The sequence below is a fragment of the Mustelus asterias genome, chromosome 17 (genome assembly GCF_964213995.1).
Source record: "Mustelus asterias chromosome 17, sMusAst1.hap1.1, whole genome shotgun sequence".
Taxonomy (NCBI): Eukaryota; Metazoa; Chordata; class Chondrichthyes; order Carcharhiniformes; family Triakidae; genus Mustelus; species Mustelus asterias.
Window position 1 is genome coordinate 61705002 of NC_135817.1, and position 22056 is coordinate 61727057.

The following is a 22056-nucleotide window of genomic DNA, read 5'->3' on the forward strand; positions in this document are numbered from 1 at the left end:
GTCTACCCAATCTCTCCTCATAGCTAAGACCCTCCATACCAGGCAACATCCTGGTAAACCTTCTCTGCACTCTCTCCAATGCCTCCACGTCCTTCTGGTAGTGCGGCGACCAGAACTGGACGCAGTACTCCAAATGTGGCCTAACCAGCGTTCTATACAGCTGCATCATCAGACTCCAGCTTTTATACTCTATACCCCATCCTATAAAGGCAAGCATACCATATGCCTTCTTCACCACCTTCTCCACGTGTGTTGCCACCTTCAAGGATTTGTGGACTTGCACACCTAGGTCCCTCTGTGTTTCTATACTCCTGATGACTCTGCCATTTATTGTATAATTCCTCCCTACATTATTTCTTCCAAAATGCATCACTTCGCATTTATCCGGATTAAACTCCATCTGCCACCTCTCCGCCCAATTTTCCAGCCTATCTATATCCTGCTGTATTGCCCGACAATGCTCTTCGCTATCCGCAATTCCAGCCATCTTCGTGTCATCCGCAAACTTGCTGATTACACCAGTTACACCTTCTTCCAAATCATTTATATATATATATCACAAATAGCAGAGGTCCCAGCACAGAGCCCTGCGGAACACCACTGGTCACAGACCTCCAGCCGGAAAAAGACCCTTCGACCACTACCCTCTGTCTCCTATGGCCAAGCCAGTTCTCCACCCATCTAGCCACTTCCCCTTGTATCCCATGAGCCTTAACCTTCTTAACCAACCTGCCATGTGGGACTTTGTCAAATGCCTTACTGAAATCCATATAGACGACATCCACGGTCCTTCCTTCATCAACCGTTTTTGTCACTTCCTCAAAAAACTCCACCAAATTTGTAAGGCACGATCTCCCTCTTACAAAACCATGCTGTCTGTCACTAATGAGATTGTTCCGTTCTAAATGCACATACATCCTGTCTCTAAGAATCCTCTCCAACAACTTCCCTACCACGGACGTCAAGCTCACCGGCCTATAATTTCCTGGGTTATCCCTGCTACCCTTCTTAAACAACGAGACCACATTTGCTATCCTCCAATCCTCAGGGACCTCACCCGTGTCCAAAGAAGCGACAAAGATTTCCGTCAGAGGCCACATTCCGTCAGAGACCACATTGCTGTTTGTAAGTTTTGCTGCGTGCATATTGGCTGCCACGTTTCCTACATTACAACAGTGCCTACCCTTCTTAAAAAAAAAACATCTTCATTGGCTTCTTCCATGGCCAACAAATCCTGGGGTGGGACTTGAACTCTTGACCTTCTGGCTCAGAGGCCGGAGTGCTATTAACTGAGTCACTTGGGCTCCTTTTGCATCGTGTATCTCATCTAATCAGGCACATTCAGTTCAACATTAATTAGTTATTGCATTGAGTGTGGAATGTGTCAGGGTCGGGGAAATTACACTTGCAGGATAAATCCAGTACTAGTATGTTCCAACACCATCTCCAATCCTGTAGCGGAAATGGTCAAGAAAGGCTTCTCATTCTTGGAAACCTCTTGGCCCCACACCATAACTTTCACTATACTTAGTTAGTTATGCTTGGGAAGAAAGACGATATGCTGATATTAGTGAACAGATGGAACCGTAGTTAAAACCACAAACTTCTGACTCAATAGGCGAGAGTGCTACCACTGAGTGAAAGTGTTAGCCTTGGCTCAGTGATAAAGCTCTCATCTCTGAGACAGGAAATCATGGGTTTTGTATCTAGGTTAAACTTCAGTGCTACACTGAGGGAGTACCATTACTAGAGATGTCATCTTTGTTTACTGTGGCCTAATCTACTGCTTTATAGACACTTGTAGAGTTAGTCTCAATCTTTGAATCTGCTGCATTAGGTACTGGCCTTAATTCTCAGCCAATCTAAAGTTCTTTTCGCCTTTACTTCTCAATCGTTTCCCCCAATAAAAGCCCTATCTTGTGACACCCAGCTCTTGCTCTCTGTCACCTACTCACTCAACCTCAAGTCAATAAAATGGCTTTTGAAGTGTAGTTGCTGTTGTAAAATAGGAAACACAGCACCCAATATGCGCCCAGTAAACTCCCACAGTGTGATAAATGACCAGGTTTTTTTTTGTTAATTGAGGGATAAATATTGATTACGGCACCAGACACAAATCATAGGCTGTTCTTCGAGTGCCAACGGTTCTTTTACATCCATCCAACGGGCAGGTTGGACTTCAGTTTAACACCCCATCTAAAAGATGGCACCTCCACCAGGCTCAAAGTGGCTTGTTGATCAGTCTGTAAATCCTTCTGACACTCCAGAATTCTCCAAAGGAGAAAAAGAATGCCTGAATGCACAAAATAGACAAATGCAACTTTAAAAATCTACATTGAGTTTGAGGAATGTCCGTGATTGACAAACACTCTATTCAACTGACGTTAAAAACTTTGTTGCCTCACCTGTGAGCTCAGGTTGAACTGCTGGATGCATAATCTTTGTGTCGTCTTAAATGCTGTTAAAACCTGATATCCATCTCACTGAAACTGCTTACTTCACTTCTACAGTTAATCCCACCTTCACCCTTACCTCATTGCCACACTTGCTGAAACTTATTTTAGTAACCTGCTAGATTCAAATTTCCCAATACTCAACTTCTGGAGATCATAAAATGCTACATTCGCAGGAAAAAGGAGCAGGAATAGGACATTTGGCCCATCAAGCCTTCTCCTTCACTCATTCAGATTATAGCTGTTCCAGCTGAAGACCAAAACACCACTACCTCCCCCTCTGCACTGAATTACTTCACTTACCAAATTCCCGGGTTTAAGCACTCTGAAGAGGGCAACAAAGTTTTTGCCGTCAGCTGTCAATCACGACATGTCTCAAACTCGATGTAGATTTTTAAAGTTGCGTTTGTCTATTTTGTGCATTCTGGCATTCTTTTTCTCCTTTGGAGAATTCTGGAGTGTCAGAAGGATTTACAGGCTGATCAACAACCACTTTGAGCCTGGTGGAGATGCCATCTTTCAGATGGGGTGTTAAACTGAAGCCCAACCTGCCCGTTGGGAGGATGTAAAAGAACCCATGGCACTCGAAGAACAGCCTGTGATTTATGTCTGGTGCCCCAATCAATATTTATCTCTCAATTAACGTGACAAAAAAAACCTGGCTTTCATCTCCAGTTGCCACCTATGTCATGCCGTTCTGCTTGACTATTGCTCATGACTTCAGCTTCTATTGCTCTTCTCTTCATAACTCCCATTCAAAGCTTGTTTACTAATCAGTTCACTCCAGAGTTGTGGCCCATTTTTGATCTGCTTAATTTTACATTCCAGTACTTTGGTCCTCCCACTTTAGATTCTGGGGCACCACCTTTCCAATCTCCATTGAGTGGATCTTGCAAACTCCATCCATATTTACTTGTTAAACTGGAACCAGCTATTAAAGAGCTGAGTTCAGTGTGATTGAATAAAGAGGAAAGATTAGAAATGTTGAAAAGATTAGACTGTAGCCTGGAAAAGATATACACATGCAGAAGTTTGAAATAGAATAGAAGCATGTGTGGGAGGAGAAATTCCACGGGAATTTCCAGGACATAGAATGAGTGAGCACTTGAGCATATTATTGTATTTCAGAATTTGAATCCCTATATAATAGGGTGACCTTTCCCCGGTCGATTAACATCGTGAGCAGGTACAGTCAGGCAAGTTTCGGGCCCAATTTTTCACCCCTTACGATTACCGGCACTGATTTGTTGGTGAAATTGAAACCAATTTCAATATTCATAAGTTAATTTACATATAATTAATGAGTCCCGGACGTTATCGTCCAGGCTCATTTGACCGTAACTGCTCATAGACTGAGGTTCACACCGGTGAGGATCACGTATGGTCCCCAAAAGTGAATGGTCGGGGACAGGGCCAGGCAATGCCCCTTGGCTGTTGCCCTAGCCCTGCCCACTGGACTAGGGTGGGATCGGCCAGGGCAGCGATCGGGAGTTGGGAGTGTGGGGAGGGATGGGCGGCGATTGGCAATGTCTGAGGCGGTGAGCGGATGGGGGGTGGTGCGGGGGGCGCTGACAGGAGATCTCCCAGTGCACAGGGAGATCGGGGCACCTGTGTAATGGCGCCCCTAGAACTCAGCAGCCAACTTCCCAGCAAGAATAAGCTGCACCCTGCCCCTTCTGGTGAGAATCAAATCTGGGCTTTTTTTAACTAAGTGTTGTACAATTGCGACTGGGAACTCGGCCAAAAACTTGGCACAACTTTCTCCCGTTTTCATGCTCATTCGGCACTTAGAATTGTTTTGGTAAGATCGTCCCCAATAAGTTTTTGTTATGTGCCTGATGATTTATGATTATAATACTGAGTGCGCAGGCAGACGATGCTTATGTTATAATGTGAGTGTTGCTAACCTGTCAGTGAGCAGGTCTTAGTTCCTCATGAATAGCATTTATTATTTGGGATTACCTCTCCTGGTTTAAAATGCATTGTTGAGAGATGGTCGTCCAAAATATCCTTGGCTGATAATGCATCTGGTCTTCTCAGATGTTGATAGGCAACATACCTATCTTGGAGTACACATAGACACCCAATGTTGTGTCACAAATTATCAAAAGAGATGAACATTTATGAATATATTGTATTCGTACTGGTTTGTTCATCTCTGGGTATAATCTTTAGGAAAGGAAGATCTAAAGGAGAAAGATGAATTTGAAGCAGTGAGTTGTATTTTCCTTTGGTGCCCTTGGTTGAATATGATGCTGGGCAAAAGTCTTTAGAAAAATGTTGTGAATCAGGAAAAGGTGGTGATTACATCTTGGGTATACATTAAATATGTAAATATGCTTTAAGAAAGTGCTATGACCATGTGAGCTTAGATAATGAGGACATGCCGTTGTCCACATCAATGGGGTCGAAGTGGAAATGGTTGAGAGCTTCAGGTTTCTAGGTGTCCAGATCACTAACAACCTGTCCTGGTCCCTCCATGTCTACACTATAGTTAAGAAAGCCCACTACTTTCTCAGGAGGCTAAGGAAATTTAGCAAGTCCGCTACGACTCTCACCAACTTTTACAGATACACCATAGAAAGCATTCTTTCTGGTTGTATTACTGCTTGATATGGCTCCTGCTCTGTTGAAGACCGCAAAAAACCACAAAGGGAAAAAAGGCGAGTCCATTATGCAAACCAGCCTCCCAACCATCGACTCTGTCTACACTTCCCACTGCCTCGGAAAAGCAGCCAGCATAATCAAGGACCCCACACACCCCGGACATGCTCTCTTCCACCACCTTCTGTTGGGAAAAAGATACAAAAGTCTGGCGACATGTACCAACCAACTCCAGAACAGCTTCTTCCCTGCTGCCGTCAGACTTTTGAATGGACCTACCTCATATTCAGTTGATCTTTCTCTACACCCTAGCTATGACAGTAACACTACATTCTGAACTCTCTCCTTTCTTTCTCTATGTACGGTATGCTTTGTATAACGCACAAGAAACAATACTTTTCACTGTATACTAATACATGTGACAGTAAATTAAATCAAAATATTAAAATTCTTTTGAACGAGAGCAATGAAGCAATTTCTCACTTTTCAGGACAGAAGCAGGATGAAATTCACTAACAAATATTAAAACGTGAAAGTAACGTACAAAATAACTGGAAAGTGTGACAAGTTACTTGGTCTCTGATTGCCTAATGTTGAATTGGTCTGTGGGGTTAGGGTTAATTAAACATGATCTCATCCATAGAGAGAACAGACTATTTAACTCTGAATCAGGGAAGCATTGGGGAAGTGGTGATAAGTGTTACCATAACTGAATATGATGTTCTTTCCAGGAGTAATTGATTAATAAGAGGGTCAGGGGTTATGGGGAAAAGGCAGGAGAATGAGGGTGAGAAAAATATCAGCCATGATTATGCTGGCTGCTTTTCCGAGGCAGCGGGAAGTGTAGACAGAGTCGATGGATGGGAGGCTGGTTTGCGTGATGGACTATAGGCCCTTCAGCCCAATCTGATCCATGCCGACCAAAAAGCCCATCTAAACTAACCCCATTTGCCTGCATTTGGCCCATATCCCTCTAAAGCTTTCCTATCCGTGTGATGATTCTCCTGGTTCTTTATGGCTATATTCTACACCAATTAATGAGTTTACAGTTGAGGACTGAGTTATTTGATCTTTCAAAATGCCCATACCAGTTAACAAAATTGTAATTGTTAGAATGGGATTATAATTGGTGCTTCTATTTTACTAAGAAAAATTGGTAGTATAATTGAATGCATAGATCTCATAATGCTCTATCATTTTCCTTTTGCAGTTCTTTACCGGTTGGTGGATAATTATAGATGCTGCAGTGGTTTACTCAAAAAATGGAGAAATGAATCCTGCTTTTCACACGTGTGGAGTCATGTCAACCATAGCTTTTTTCATGTAAGTTCCTGATGATTGAATGTAATACCTTTGTTGCAAGGCTGTCTTTCTCATTATTATTAAATGCATTATATTGTCGTATTTTTTGGGTTAAAAACACAAATAAGAGCAGAGAACCTTGCTGGTATCAGTTATGGTTGAAGGATAATACCATTGCCATTGAGGCAGAAGAGTGTCTCATTTGAGTCCCACTCCAGTGCAGGACTGTTAACCCGAAGCCCACTTGCCCTGTCAACTGCATATAAAAGATTCCACAACACTATTTCAAAAAAGTGGGGTGCGGTAATCCTGGCCAGTATTGATCCCTCATTTGTGAAAGGTGTTGTGAAAAGGCAAATGCTTTCTTCTTTCCTCCTTATTTTCTGTTTAATAATCTAGCTCGAAAAACAGAAGAATTTGCATCTGGAATAATCTGCCAGATAAGCTCAAATGACAGGGAGGGATACTCTTGAAACAGTGATTTGTTTCTGGCAAGTCCTAAAACAGAGGGACAAGAGATGCTGTGGGTTTGGGTCACAGATCCCTAATGTAAGAGAATGTACTATGAGGAAAGATTAGGAAAACCCAATCTCTTCAGTTTTCGGAGGCCAAAAATGAGAGTGGTTCTTATCAAAGTACGTATAGAAAGTAGAATGGGAAAGGTTAATATTAAACATTACTTTAAGTGAAACCACATTTGCAGGACAAGAGGATACAGGTGCAAAGTGTTCTAAAACAGGTGCTGGACTGATATTAAGAAACATCTTGAGAAAAATTCAAGAAATAAGAGCAGAAGCAGCCTGTGTGGCTCCTCGAGCCTTGCTCTGCTGTTCAGTAAAATCATGTTTGAATTATATCAACTCCACTTTCCTGCCCTATCTTTGTATTCCTTGTTTGATTTTCTTTTCATAATCAATGATTTAATCCACATTGATGACTGTTATTAAACTCCATTCATCACAAGTGGGACTTTCTGGTCCAATAAGAAAGCTTGCACAGCTAGATCAGATTCTTAGGAATGAGGTGGGGCAAGTGGATCAAGGCGACAATCATTGTATCATGAGGTTTATGTTGTCTATGGAAAAGGACAAGGAACAGAGTACGAATAGCAGGGGAAAAGTCAAATTCTGTTGTGGGGGAGTGGCAGTAGTTAATTTGCACCTATGAAGAGCTGGTGCAGACATGATGGGCTGAATGGCCTCCTATTCTGTAAGAATTCTGTGTTTGATACAAAGGAAATGGGGCATTAGGATATCTCAGCAGTGGTTTACAAGGTGTAATTGCAAGTTATATTATCCTGTATATGGCCACTTTTACCTAAGGCCCGTACCCCATGGCCAATACTCTGAGTGTTTCTTGAAGTCTTTTACATCTTCTGTCTATTTGGGCCCTATTTTTATTCCCTTTTCTAAAATATAAAATCATGAAATTTTACTAGACCAATCATGAACCTACAGCCATCACCTTTTTGTTCAATTATAGGGAAAGCATTTGCACAGGGTGCAGACTTTGTTCTGGTTTTGGTCTGCTAACCCCTACTGTTTTCCTGATACTGAAGTTACCAGTTCAGTTATGACAATATCAAAGGCGCATCTTACACTGAACCTGATTTTTTTTTTCCCCAAAACCCCTTCATCCCAAATACCCCAACATCCTATTTCCCTTAGCACCCAAAATCTACATTGAACATGCTCAACTATTAAGTACCACAGCCTCTAGAATTCCTAAGATTCACAACCTTTTGAATGAAGAAAGTGCTGCTCGTCTCTATCTGAAATACTGGCCCCTCTGCAGCCAGGGGAAACATCTATTCATTGTCTAGCCTGTTAAGTCCTTGAAGGAATTTATACATTTCAATGAGACCATCTCTCATTTGTCTAAACTCCAGAGAATATAACCTGTTCTACTTGATCAGTTTAAGTTTAAGTTTATTTATTAGTGTCACAATTAGGCTTACATTAACACTGCAATGCAGTTATTGTGAAAATCCCCTGATCACCGTTTATCCAAAGAAATAAAGAAGGTAGGGATGTGTTCGGCACAACTTGTGGGCCGAAGGGCCTGTTTGTGCTGTAGTCTTTCTATGTTCTATGAAATCTAGGGTAGTTTCCTGGGTTGGGTAGTGGCACTAGTAATGTCGAATTTTTTAAAAAGACAGTTGGAATTTTTGATATGTAACCGTAGATATGAATATGCTGATGAACCAGACCTCTACTTGTGATTATAGCATGTCCTCTGGTATAAATTTTTGAACAATAATTTTTTTATTGACTAATTACCACGTGAATCATGGGTAATATAGGTCACTAAAACCCCTGCACAAGTGAATAATGTACATCCATCAGCTCATCACCATGCTGCACTTGTCCTGTGAAGTATATAGTGTAACTTGTTAATTCTAAAATCTAGGATAAATGCTGTGTCGAATGGACAGGTCCGAGGGGATGGATACAGTGATGGCTGCCTGGGAAGAACAGGTAAGAATACTTTCAGCTATTTACTTATTTCAGTGATTTCTATATTTCAAGAATCATTGAAGAATACAGTTATCTAACGACATTGAAGACAAAACTGAAGAGAAAATCTCTGGTATGTTGTAAATGGGGATGCTGATTCTAAAGACAAAGAATTTAGCCAGCTTTGTTGAAAAGAAACTTCATAAGCTGTGAAGGGTAGCCATATAGATGGTGAGAACATTTTCGTTTTATTCATTTATGGAATGCAATGGTTGCTGGCAAGGCCAGCATTTGTTGCCCATACCTAATTGCCTTTGTGAAGGTGGTGATATTGATAGGGTGTTCCAAGACTTTGAATCCATGACTCAGAAGGATTCAGGGTGGTGTGTTACAAGGAGGGGAACTTCCAGCTGGTGGTGTTACCTGCTGCCCTTGTTTTTGGGTGGTAAAGTTACAGGTTTGAAAGATGCCTGAACTGGCATAGAAATAAAAACACTGTGTTGTGCATGTTGCACTACTGTGTAGTGTTATCCCATCAGTGTTGGCTGTTCTGTCAACTTGAGATATTAACTAGTGAGGTAAATGTTTTCTCAGGATTCCATCCATCAGCTTCCTGCCAACCTGTCATTCATCAGTAATGGTTTGGGCATATGCTGATGATTAACTGGAATTGATGTTGTTGCTTTGGTGTTGGGGAAACAGATAGGGAAATCTTAAGAGAAAACATGTTTAAAAAAGGCATTGCAGTTGAGTATAGTTTTTCCCAGATGCTGTGTTATTTGGAATGAGAAACTGGAATAGATGTGCACCAGTGTGATCTGTCAAAAGGAAACAGTCACTTCTGCTTCTAGTTTTGGCGTTTGAGGTTATTCGCAGTCATTACCATTGAATTAAGCATTCAGCAGTGTGCAGACCACAGGGAGAAAATTATGATAAACATCCATTGCACTAGACCATGTAGTGTGAAGTGTTGTAGATTTTGTGCCAGGCTAATGAATACTATGTATATCTCTCAATCACACCTGCATGTGACATCTTGAATAGTTAGTCATTTCTGTACCAAGTTGCTAGTCATGTTGAAAGCAAGTTGTTTTTGTCAGTGAACGGGTTCACTTCTGGCCCTCGGTGCTTAGGCACCTCCTTCTTGCTTTGAGGCCTCTAGGCCTCTGCCACTCTTGTGCGAGAGTAAAATGTAAGGAAGTGCAGAGGAATGAACTAGTTTCTTCCATTCCCTCACCCTTGTCCATCCTGTGATCCCTTGCATCTGCTTTATGCCTCTCTGCAGCAGTGAAACCAATGTTTCAGTGGCTCAGTGGATAGTGCAGATTGAATCTGTGCACTGCTGCCAAATGCTTTAATTCCAGCAACTTATATTACTGTGCTGCTTATTTGAATCTTCGTTCTTAAAGAACTGACTTCCAGAATGAAGCGAACACAAACTGGAAACCAATGTGCAAACTATACACTACTGGAATTTTGGGGATTGACCAAAGTTTCGAAAATGAAATGGAAGTGTTTCTGGATGTTGAGATTTGCTCTCCCCACCCCTGGCTTCTTCCTTCCTTCCTTTGAACACAAGGGAATTAAAGGATATGGAACCAAGGTGAGTAGATGGAGTAAAGATATGTATTGACCATCAGCAGAATAGGCTTGAGAGGCTGAATGGCCTACTCCTGTTCCCAAGATAATTGCTGGCTTTACTGTGCCAAAAGCCCTCAAATACCTTGCCCCAGTAAACCTTCACCTGTGAGCCTAGATTGTGGAGAGGGTGTTTGATCCTACCTACTCTCTCCCAAAATCAGTTGATATGTTTATCGGCAGGATTCATTGACTAGCAATCGGGAGTGGGTAATCTGCACTTTTAAAATTTCTTCCTTCTGGATCTAAAGATACAGGCCAGTTGGAGCAGCCCAGCCGTTCACGCCCTGCCACCGCTGCCAGTGAGGTTGGAGAATTTGACGCCAGAAAATCCTGCTGTTATGAGCGTCCAGAGAATTCCGCCCAATGTTTCAGGTCAATGGTCTTTCATCTCCACAGACATTGCCAGCCCTGCTGAGTATTTTTAGCATTTTCTGTTTTATTTCAGATTTGCAGCATCCACACTTTTCACTGATGCGATGGTCTGGCTACCTTTTTGTGGTAATTGACCACGAAGTGCAATTTAAGCCTATCTCACTGACATTCCCATTGCGTTGTGGGAGTCTCCAGGGCACTTGGAATTTTGCTTGACATTAAGTTATACATGGAGGCCTTGCAGGAAAGGGGAAGTGCAAACTCAGAGGCAGATGAGTAGTTACTGGGAAAGGCGTCCACAAACACATCGAATGAATGGTGTTGACATGCAACATATGCTGAAGTACAGAAATAACAGCATAGATATTGAAGTACCACTCAGGCCATGGGGTACTGTGAAAGCTGATTCATTCACACAAAATCAAGAATGGTACCTCATAGTTGCGGACTGGTACTGAAAGGCGAAAGATTTGACAGCTGCAGCAATCATCTCAGCAGTACAAGTTCTGGTCGTTGAACAAGGGATTCCCATATACAACAATGGAGTCCAATTCACTTCCAGAGAATATAAGGAATTTGCTGAACTGTACAAGTTCAACATCACCACGTTACCCAAAGGGGCACCAATTTATAGAGAGACACGTCCAGGTGGTCAAGAGAACCCTCAGTAAATTCCGGGAAACAAAAGCCTTGCCTCAAAGTCACTTCAAACGACACCATTTCTAAGCTGATCTGAAATCACCTCCAGAACTGTTGAATATAAGAAAATATAAGATAACTGTGCCCAGCAAGATACGTTGCTTCCTCCTGGTCTCTTGGAGGAAGTAAGATAATAACCCGCTGATGCACATGCAGAAACACTTCAAGCTTGCCAAATCCCTACCTGAGTTATTGAAAGGACAGAACTACATGAACAGGATCCATTCATGAAAACTTGGAAACCAGCAAAAATTGTTGATGAAGCTGAGACTCCAAGCTACACATCATTGGGACCAAAACTGATAAGCAAATGAGGAGGAACAGCGTCCGTATTCAGCAAACATCTAAGTTGGATAAGTGGAAAAGATCACCAACAATTCAACATCACCAACCTCACTAACAAGCAGTGCAATATCAGTGGCACCAGGAAGTGACGTTAGCAACATCAAGCATGACTCCTATAACAACACCAGGCGCAACATGCAGAATATTACCTGTGCTGTGTGCCAACTTGCCCCTCAGAGTGATGGGGACACAACATCCTATCTTCTAAGTGATACGATGAATAATATTTTGAGAGAGGAAATCAAGCTATTAACAGACTTTAAAGGCGTTGTTTAATTATTAATTTTTAAAAGTATAATAAAGTTAATGATTGGAACAGTTATTTTCATATACAGAGGCATTTTTTTAAAAGAAAGATGTTAAATTATTCATAGAGCTCGGAATGAATCGTTATGCAAATGTGCATCCAGGGTGCCACACTTAAATGTTGCACTGCAGTCAGGTGTCGAGCAACAATGTACAAGTCCACCAATCACTTTTATAATCTATGTATTTACAGTTCTGTGCTTTTGCATCATACCAGACTTCCAACAACCCTTGATACTTTTATTTATAACTGTATTTGTTACCTGACTGTTTTGTTACCTTGTTTCTGACTTTGATCTGACCTTTGTTCAAAAGAAACTCCAACTAAACAAGGAATATTGAAAATGAGCAGAGTAAATATGGTAGCATAATACATTTAATTGAAATGATTACTATGGATTTGAAAATCAGAAGTGTTTTATGGATTAAGCTTTGAAAGTTATTGCAGAATATGACTCGAGTTGGAATTTTTAATGAATGACTAGCACAGACAAAGACAATATCTGGCCAATTGCTTCGTTTAACTATGAATAAAAGGAATGGGGGAAAACTACAATGTTGGAAGTCCGGTATGGTACAAAAGCACAAAACTGCAAATATATAGATTATACCATTTGGTTATTGTCGTCATTTTCTGTTTAACTGGGTGAAAATAACTTCTATTTGAGATTTTAATTGTGAATTTGCATGCAGTGCACATGCTAAGTGTTCAGAATGTTGTGCTCTGCCAGATGCAGTTATCTAATCTATAGAGTGGCAAGGCAATCATTTCGTTCTTGTGCTTTTTACTAGCCCTGTTTCAAAATGCTTGAATGTAAAAAGCTAGTGTTATTTGAGACGAGAGAGTACCGTGAAGCATGTGGTTAACCAGGGAGAAAAGGATGTGGTTTACAGGAATGGTTTTACGTTCATCTGCAACAAAAGTCAACTAATTCATTGCTGACAAAATAGCTTTCCTGACAGCAGATGTATCATCTCCGCGTGGAGGTGTGCTAAGTTTGTTAACCTAGTTATGAAATTTGGCTACTCTGAAGAATTGTGACAGGAAAAATATCAAAACAAAACTGAGTGGCTGAAGGTCTGTTTAAATGTGAATATTTTGTTTACTTGCATAGTCAGCAGTCCTATTGATGAGTTAAGTACAGTTTTGAGAGATGTTTGTTGTAGAATAGGAGTCCTGGCTTTAAATAAATGATTTCAACTTTGCCTCATTTGCCCACTGCTTTGTTCACATGTATATGTATAAAATAGTTGTTGCTCCAAACCCAAGCCCACTCAGCTCTCTCCTACTCTATTGTGTCCCCTATTTGCATCCTCTTTTCCTTTTAGAATCCCATCCAGTCTTTCCTTTTACCACTCCCCACCCCTCACCATCACTTTTGCAACATGCCTTTCTCTACTCCTCGCAAACCTTCAGCCTGCTGGATGCTGCCATCTGCTCCCCCTCTTCTACTGTAGCTTCCAGAATTGGCCACAACTTCCCTCTGCTCCTATCAAGGAATATCACCCATTTCAGGGTAGCAATGGTATTGCCTTGTCCCGTCACTTATCCCTAAACCTAGATATTCTCCTTTTCTTCTCCATTTTCTCTAACATAGGGGATATTCATTACAGAATAGTCCCGTGCAAACAACAGTCCCTACATTAATGACTTGATTCTGGAGGACTCAATTGAGCTGACCAAAACCAACATTCAAATGATTCCTTTCCAAAGAACTGTCTTCCAGCTCTAACTGTCCTCTTGCAGTTTGGTTCCTCTACTTATGAGCACTTTGACGTTTATTATCCCTCCCAAAGGTCTGCTAACATTGCCTGATGAATTACAGGTATGTGTTTATTTACTGACACCTTAACCTTCCTGATGGCTTCTCATCATTTAAATACAATTTCCATCACAATGTTTTCCAAAATTAACTCGCCCTCCTTGGCTGATATTTCATTTTCTGCAACAAATTAGTGTTTGTGGTCTGCTCCCCCTCATCCTACTGATGGTAAAAACCCTACTGTGGCACAAATCACTACTTTTCCCTGTGTAGGTTGAGTTCACTGCCTACTTGTAGAGCTCAGCAACAATTTTTTAAATCATATGTGCTAGGTCAGGAAGTTATCTACTGTCTATCTTTCTCTTGGAATCTGTTTGTGGCTCCCTCTCCCTTGGGCGGCTCGCTCTCAGTCAGGCGGCTCTTGCACTCTCTTTGTGTTCAGAAATGGCTCATTTGGTAGCACACCAGCTTTTACTCTTTCATGGGATGCAAGTGTCACTGGCAAGGCCAGTTCCTCATCCCTAATTGCTCTTGGGAAGCTGGTGGTGAGCCGCTGCCGCCTTGAACCGTTGCAGTCTATCTGGTGTGGGCACACACAGGAAGGGAGTTCTAGGATTTTGACCCAGTGACAGTGAAGGAATGGCGAAACTGTTCCAAGTCAGGATGCTGTGTGGCTTGGAGGGGAATTTGTAGGTTGCTATGGCTGCTGCCCTTGTTCTTCTAGGTGGTGAAGGTTGCAGATTTGAAAGGTGCTGTCAAAGGAACGTTGGTGAGCTGCTACGGTGCATCCTGTACTGGGTACACACTGCTTGCCACTGTGCATCGGTGTAGAGGAACTGGGAGTGAATGTTTAATATGGTGTGCCAATGAAGGGCGATACTTTATTCTGGATTGTGTCTAGTTCCTTAAGTGTTGTTGGATCCGCACACATCCAGGGAAGTGGAGGACATTTTATTACACGACTGACTTGTGCCTTTAGATGATTGACAGACTTTGGGAGTCAGGAGCTGAGTTGTTCATTGCAGAATTTGCAGCCTCTGGCCAGCTCTCGCAGTTAAGTTTCTGGTCAGTGGTAACCCCACAATATTGGTTGTTTGGCTTTCAGTGATGGTAATGCCATTGAATGTCAAGAAGAGATGGTTAGCTTTCCCTCTTGTTGGTAAAAATCCTTCCTTGGTATTTGGTGTGGTGCAAATGTTATTTGCCACTTATCAGCCCAAACCTGACTGTTGTCCAGGTCTTGCTGTGTATTGGATTCAGGCCTCTGCAGTATCTGAGAAGTCGCAAATGGCATTGAACTTTATTCAGTCATCGGTGAACATCCCCACTTCTGATCTTATGATTGAGGAAAAATCATTGATAAAGCAGCTGAATATGGTTGGGCCTAGGACACTACCCTGCAGCAATGACCTGGGAGTGAAATGGTCAGCTTCTGACCACCTCACCAATTTTCTCATATGCAAGGTATGACTCCAACCAGTGGAGAATTTTTCCCCAATTCCCATTTACTCTTAATTTTGCTAGGGTGACTTGATACCACACTTGGTCACATTTTGCTTTGATGTTAAAGGTAGTCATTCTCACCTCGCCTCTCGCGTGCAGCTCATTTGTCCATATTTGGACCAAGGCTGTAATGAAGTCAGGATCTGAGTAGCTTTTACAGAATCCAAATTGAGCATTGGTGAACAAGTTATTACTGTGTAGGTGCCATTAATAGCACTATCAATGACACCTTTCATCACTCTACTGCTGACTGAGAGTTGACTGATGACATGGTGAGTGGGTTTATCCTGCTTTTTGTGAACAGAACATTCCTGGGCACTTTCAACATTGTCGAGTAGTTGGTATTGTTATAACTGTAACAGCTCAGTCAAGGTTGCAGCTGATTCTGGAGCACAAACCAGAAGATTCCTGATTCAAGTTCCACTCTAGGATTTAAGCACAAAAAATCCATACTGACCCTCCAGTGCAGTACTGAGGGAGTGCTGCACTGTAGGAAGTGCCACCTTTTAGATGAGGCATCAAATTGAGACCACTTCTGTCCTCTCAATTGGCCTTTAAAGAACCCATGGCACCATTTCAAAGATGAGCTGGAAGGAATCATAGGTGTCCTGGCCAATAATCTACTCCTCAGTCAACATCACAGATTATCTGGTCACTATCTCATTGCTATCTGTGGGAGTTTAGATTATATAATTATAAATTCTTCATTGATTGTAAAGTGCTGTGAGACGTTGGATAATGTGAGAAGCACTTTATAAATGCAAGTCTTTTCTTTGTGCGCATGTCTCTGAGTGCGCATACCTCTCTCATCGTCAAGGAAAAAAGTGGTCTTTAATCTGACTGAATGCTTCTGCTGTGCTCTCCCCTCTCCCCATCCTCAACATGACACAAAGCTGTCCTGCTACTTGTTTGTATGAGTTCCTAAATGAGAGAGTACAAGTTTGGAAAAGTTTCTGTTTCCCCATATTTACAGAACCTCAAGTGCATGAGTAAATGTACACATTCACATTTTTGCTTTCTTTCACAGGTGCACGAATCTGGCTTTTTATCGGCTTCATGTTAATGTTTGGATCTCTCATAGCTTCCATGTGGATCTTATTTGGGGCGTATGTTGTACCTAGTAAGTAGTATAATTGAAATACTTGATCTTTGACTTTCTAAATATTTGCCAGTATTATCACACCCAAGCAAATGTCTGTTTAATATTAGCTGGTGGCGCTGTATACTCAATTATTTTGGTCTGAGGATTTGTGTTAAATGAAGGTTATCAGAAGGTTGAAGAGCATTGAAAAGTAAAATAATATCACTGCAGCGCTTTGCATGAATCCCATTCTTCACAATGGTAGAATAATTAGCTTCCTTTATTTCCTCTTTTTCCAATCTCAACAAAAGCCAGTTTATCATACAAAATCAGCCCACTTGGCCTATCATTTAAGTGCCCACTCTTTGTTCAGGCAAATCAAAATTTAGTGTCCTGCACTGTCATGTATCTTCTTCTGGTTCAATTATTTACCTGCTCTTCCCTTGCTGCCTGCCTCAAGGATTCTTGTGACAGATCATTCTGTGGCCCCAGCAGATCTTTGCATAAGGAAATTTCTCCAATAATATCCTGTCTTTTGTAACCTGTGCTATGTCCTTTTTGTCCTCTTTTCAAAATCCATGCTATTGCTCCTCTTAACCCTTGATTCACCGAAGCAGATCAAAAGATTTTCCAACATAATGGGTAAATCTCTTAACTGGTGGTCCTATATGCTCGATATATAGATAATTTTCCCATTACCTTAGAATAGCTACCACATCAGCTGTGATTTGCTTTGTAAGGTAAGACGGCTTTCTTTTAAATATTCTGACCTCCCTTTGTGTTGGCGCACCATCTTTTATTTAAAGAAAAAACTGAGAATTTATGGAAAGATGGCCAAAGATTCTGCAATGGGTTTGTTATAAAGAAGCAATATTTGGATGAGAAAGAGGAGAGAGCCAAGGGTGGATTTTTGGAGGATTCCTGAGGTGATGGTCCAGTGGTGAGAAGAAAAGCCATTGGTAGAGATGATTTAGGTATGATCAGCTAAATTAAGATTGGATCCAAGTAAAGGTGGTCCCGCTGAGGTCAACATCAGTAAAGCAATGGAAATGGATGATATAGTCAACTGTGCCTTATGCTACAGAGAGTTTGAAGAGGGATAATGCACTGTGGTCACAGTCACAGAATGTCCCTCATAACTTTGTTTAGTTTTAACATATTTTAAGCACAGTGGGAACCATTTTTGAATGGCTTAAAACAAAGAATTGTGGGGGAGACAGCTGTGCATTTGGAAGGTGACATCGTGTGAAAGGATTTTGAGTGGAAAGGGAGAGGAACGGTTTTTCAATACCTGGAAAGTTACCTGGAACTACTTATGTCAGAGGACCAGAAAACTAAATTGAGCAGTCAGCAGTTTCAAGGGAATACTGGGTGGGTATTTGGCAAAGCAAGCTTGAGAAGGATTTGGCAAGCAGTTCAACACTATGGTAGGGAGGCTCAAGTGATAGGAAGTTTGGTTTGTAGGTGAGGGAAACCGAAAAGAGGTTGGTGGGCAAGTGACCTGACCTGTTGACTAATTAATCCATGAGACACTCACGCTTGCTATTAGAGGAGAGGGTTTAAGAAGGCAAGTGGTAAAAATCTAGATTGCTGTCCAGGATTATTCCAGAGTAGAGGGCAGGAGGGTAAATCTTGATGTAGTCAAGCTACATCTGGTGAAGGATGCTGTTTATGCCCCAGATAGAAACGTAGAAACTGCAAGCAGGAGTAGGCCATTCGGCCCTTCGACCCTGCTCCACCGTTCATTTTGATCATGGCTGATCATCAAATTCAATATCCTGATCTCCCCCCCCCTCCCCATATCCATTGATCCCTTTAGCCCCTAGAGCTATATCTTAATTTCTACTTGAAATCAGACAACATATGCTCAACTCTGTGCCCCTTGGATTTTGGGAGTAAAGAAAGAAAATTGGAACAGATTTGTTATAATTTACGCAATCTATAAGTACTATAATTTTATGCTCAATTATTTTAGGAGTTAAGTATTAATTCAACATTAAAAAGTTTAACAACTAATAAGCATTCAAGAGGACAGGGTTTGATTATAGCCCATAATTATATAATCATCTGAAAGGACCCTTAGCTGATAAAGAATGAACTTGTGTCAATTGATTTGAAAAGCCTTGATCAAATTTTTCATGAGGTGAGTGAACAGCACAATTAAATGGCCTCACTCTAAGAAAACACAGGAAAGACTTGGTATTAATAAAAATTCAGACGACGGCAGGTTACAGCTGCCTTTGTTGCATTTAGAATGCAAAGTAATGTGCTTCATTGATTCAAAGATTCAGAATTTTATTCTGGGTTCCCACTCTCATCAAAAAAGTAAACTTTTTAAATCAATTTTCTTCCATTTGCTGATGGACTGAGATATGAAGTAAAATGTACCGCATGGAATAAAATTTTACTATAGAAAAATCTATTAATAGATATAAGAAATAAATTGTTACTGCTATCTGACCAGTGGATATGTGTAAATCGACAGGCCTTATAAGTGCTTTTAGCCAGTCAAGGGAAGTTAAAATTCAGCAGTTATGATGAAAGGTCATCAACCTGAAACATTAATTCTGTTTCTATTTCCACAGATGCTGCCAGACCTGCTGAGAATTTCCAGCATTTTCTGTTTACTTTCACAATGCTTGCATTCGGGCTTAATTTAAGTTTTGTTTTCCTGTATTTATGATCTATAGCATCAAACTATTTCTAGAACTTGGTAAAATCAAATGAGCAGATTGAAATAGATGACAAAATCCATGTTATCTAACTGGTGCATTTAAACTGATTCCTTGGTTAATTAACATTTCTGTCCTTTTCTTGCAGAGGCCAATGTGTATCCAGGCCTGGCTGTGTTCTTTCAGAATGCATTAATATTTTTTAGGTAAGTTGGTCATTTAATTTAGAAAATAGGCAGTTACTGCATGGCTTCTCAGAGAGAGGCTTTCCCAGACTATTTCCTCGGGTGGATGGAGCTATTACAAGGGGACATAACTATAGGGTTCGTGGTGGGAGATATAGGAAGGATATCAGAGGTAGGTTCTTTACGCAGAGAGTGGTTGGGGTGTGGAATGGACTGCCTGCAGTGATAGTGGAGTCAGACACTTTAGGAACATTTAAGCGGTTATTGGATAGGCACATGGAGCACACCAGGATGATAGGGAGTGGGATAGCTTGATCTTGGTTTCAGATAAAGCTCGGCACAACATCGTGGGCCGAAGGGCCTGTTCTATGTATAAAACACTAACTCTTCCTCAAATACCCTGTTGTCAGGGTGTACATTTTGCCAGATCTGCCTCTTGTTTTGAGACCCAGCTGCAGCTTTCTAAACCAACCCCATGCTCTTTAAATTGCCTGCCTGCAAACCAGACTGAGGGTCACCTTGCAGCTGCAACTTTAACCACCACTTTGTGTTGAGGTTCTGAAACGTGCTGTCACCTCTTAACTCAGGAGCACCACTTCCTGATCAAATCTCATTATTCTGGTTTCCATCTCAGATCATTCTGGTCAAAGTCACAAGATGATTTTGAGACTATGACCATCATACAATTTCTACAGCTTTGACCATGTGTTTGACCACAACCTTTCATCAGTGGCACTGCTGTCTTTTAATTTCAGCCTTGTCTTTCATAAAGTAGCCAATCCATCCACTTCTGCAGAGGCTTGTGCTTCTGTGACAGTAATATTAGCTCTATTCTGTCTCAAGGTTCTAACCTTGTGCTGTCCCTTCTACATCTCTATATTTCCTTCAACAATGCTATTGGAGGAATAAAGGGATAGGGGGTGAGGATAGCACCTGGAATTGGAACAATTGTTTGTGTGTAGGGTAAACCAACATGTACTGTTTGGACAGAATGACCCTTTCATAAATCCCAAGTTGCTGTTTTCAAAAACTGTCTTAATTCCATGGTTGTGTCTGCACGAGCTAGAGCTCGCAGTTCAACATTAGCAAAATCTAAAGCCTTCACATTTGACCCTCCACCAGAAACTCCTCACACTAATCATGCCGCCCTTTCTGAGTATTAGCTCAAGCTCGATGCTCAACTTTGATATCCTGTTTGACAATGGACTATGCTTCAAATCTTCCGACCCCTAATTCCCTGTCATTTTGCAATTTCTATTTCTTCTTTACTCCCTACCCTCTCAAAGCTTAACTCATTCACATTGTGCTATTTTGAAACCCACCCTACTGAAGTCCTGATCACTAAACTACGCATCCAGGTCACAGTGCTTGTTGACTTTGTAAGTGACTCTGTTTCTTCTTTTCCCTTTCAAAATCACCACCATTATCTATCCCATACCTAGCCACCACCCCCAACAACACCCCCCCCCCCCCCCCCCCCCGCGCCCTCCTTCAAGAAGCCCTATAGTCAATCCATCTATTCTCTACTGACTGTTGGCTCATCATTAGCTTTCCTTTGCTCTCTAAGATACTTGAACATGTCTTCTCTTCCCAAATCCATACTACCCTTTCCATCCCAACTGTTCAACACTGCCTCCAACAATCGGACCACTCTCTCGAATCTCATGAATCTGGGAATGGTTGTCATGGAGTTTTACCTTTCATATCCCCTCTTCCCACTTGACCAAAAACCTACTAACATAGTTCTGTGGTGTCCCTATGCAAATATTAAAAATTGAATTCTATAAATCAAAATGTTTACCTAACTTTTTAGTCTTCAAAAATGGTGTTCTCAAAATGAGAATTTTTGGAAATTAAGCAGTAAATTATGAAAGAGTGTTTTGTGCGCTGTGGTTTTTAGTTGAAACTAGATTTGCAAAAAAATGTAGCTTTTACATTATTAACACTGACTGGAGATTTTATGAAAATTCATGCTACAATTGTATGCTGTTTTCAACCAAGCATGATCAGCTCATCAGCTTAGTTTCAGTTCCTTTGATTAATCTCAGCTTGCAGAGAATAGTGTTATTGTGAGGATATTGTAAGCAACAATGCTCTTCCCTGGGGACTTGAGCTTTAATGATAACAGTGTATTTTAAAGTGTACTATGCAAATCTGCGTATATGAAGGCAGAAGGTCAGCAACCAGGGGACACCAGTATTAGGTGATTGACCAAAGAACCAGAGGCGACATGGAGAAAGTTGTTTTAAATGCAGAAAAGCTGTTGTGATCTAGGATATATAATGCCTGAAATGATACTGGAAGCAGATTAAATCATAACTTTCAAAAGGATATTGGCTAAATTGTTGAAGCAAAACATTTATAGGGCTATAGGAAAAAGAGGAGTAGAGTGGGACTAATTGTTTAGCTCTACCAAAGTGCTGGCACAAGCACAATGGGTCAAATGGCCTCCTTCTGTGCTGTATCATTCTAAACCTATAAACTGCCATTCCTGTAACTAAGTCCTACTATTTAATAGCACATAGAAACCACGTCCTTCATAGCTTTCCCAATGACATAATAGGTAAAATTATCTTTCACACCCTGGGTTACGATGATGAAAACCATCAGCCACTATTCTTGCATGCCGCAGTGAGCCAGCTAATGCTATTAGAGAGAAGGTATATGTGGACCA

The 22056-nt window shown here is 41.2% G+C and overlaps 1 protein-coding gene across 4 annotated transcripts in view; it reads left to right on the forward strand.

The window, feature by feature from the left end:
- LOC144506546 (transmembrane protein 50B-like) overlaps positions 1 to 22056 on the forward strand; it is a 70106-nt gene that overhangs the window by 39140 nt on the left and 8910 nt on the right. For all 4 annotated transcript variants that reach the window (XR_013499922.1, XR_013499923.1, XM_078232807.1 and 1 more), the window contains exons 3-6: positions 6268 to 6380; positions 8769 to 8836; positions 16472 to 16564; positions 19346 to 19403. Coding sequence is in view for 2 of the 4 variants with exons in the window: in XM_078232807.1 (XP_078088933.1) it covers positions 6268 to 6380; positions 8769 to 8836; positions 16472 to 16564; positions 19346 to 19403 (332 nt within the window). In the remaining 2 variants the exon portion in view is untranslated. The remainder of the gene's footprint in view (positions 1 to 6267; positions 6381 to 8768; positions 8837 to 16471; positions 16565 to 19345; positions 19404 to 22056) is intronic.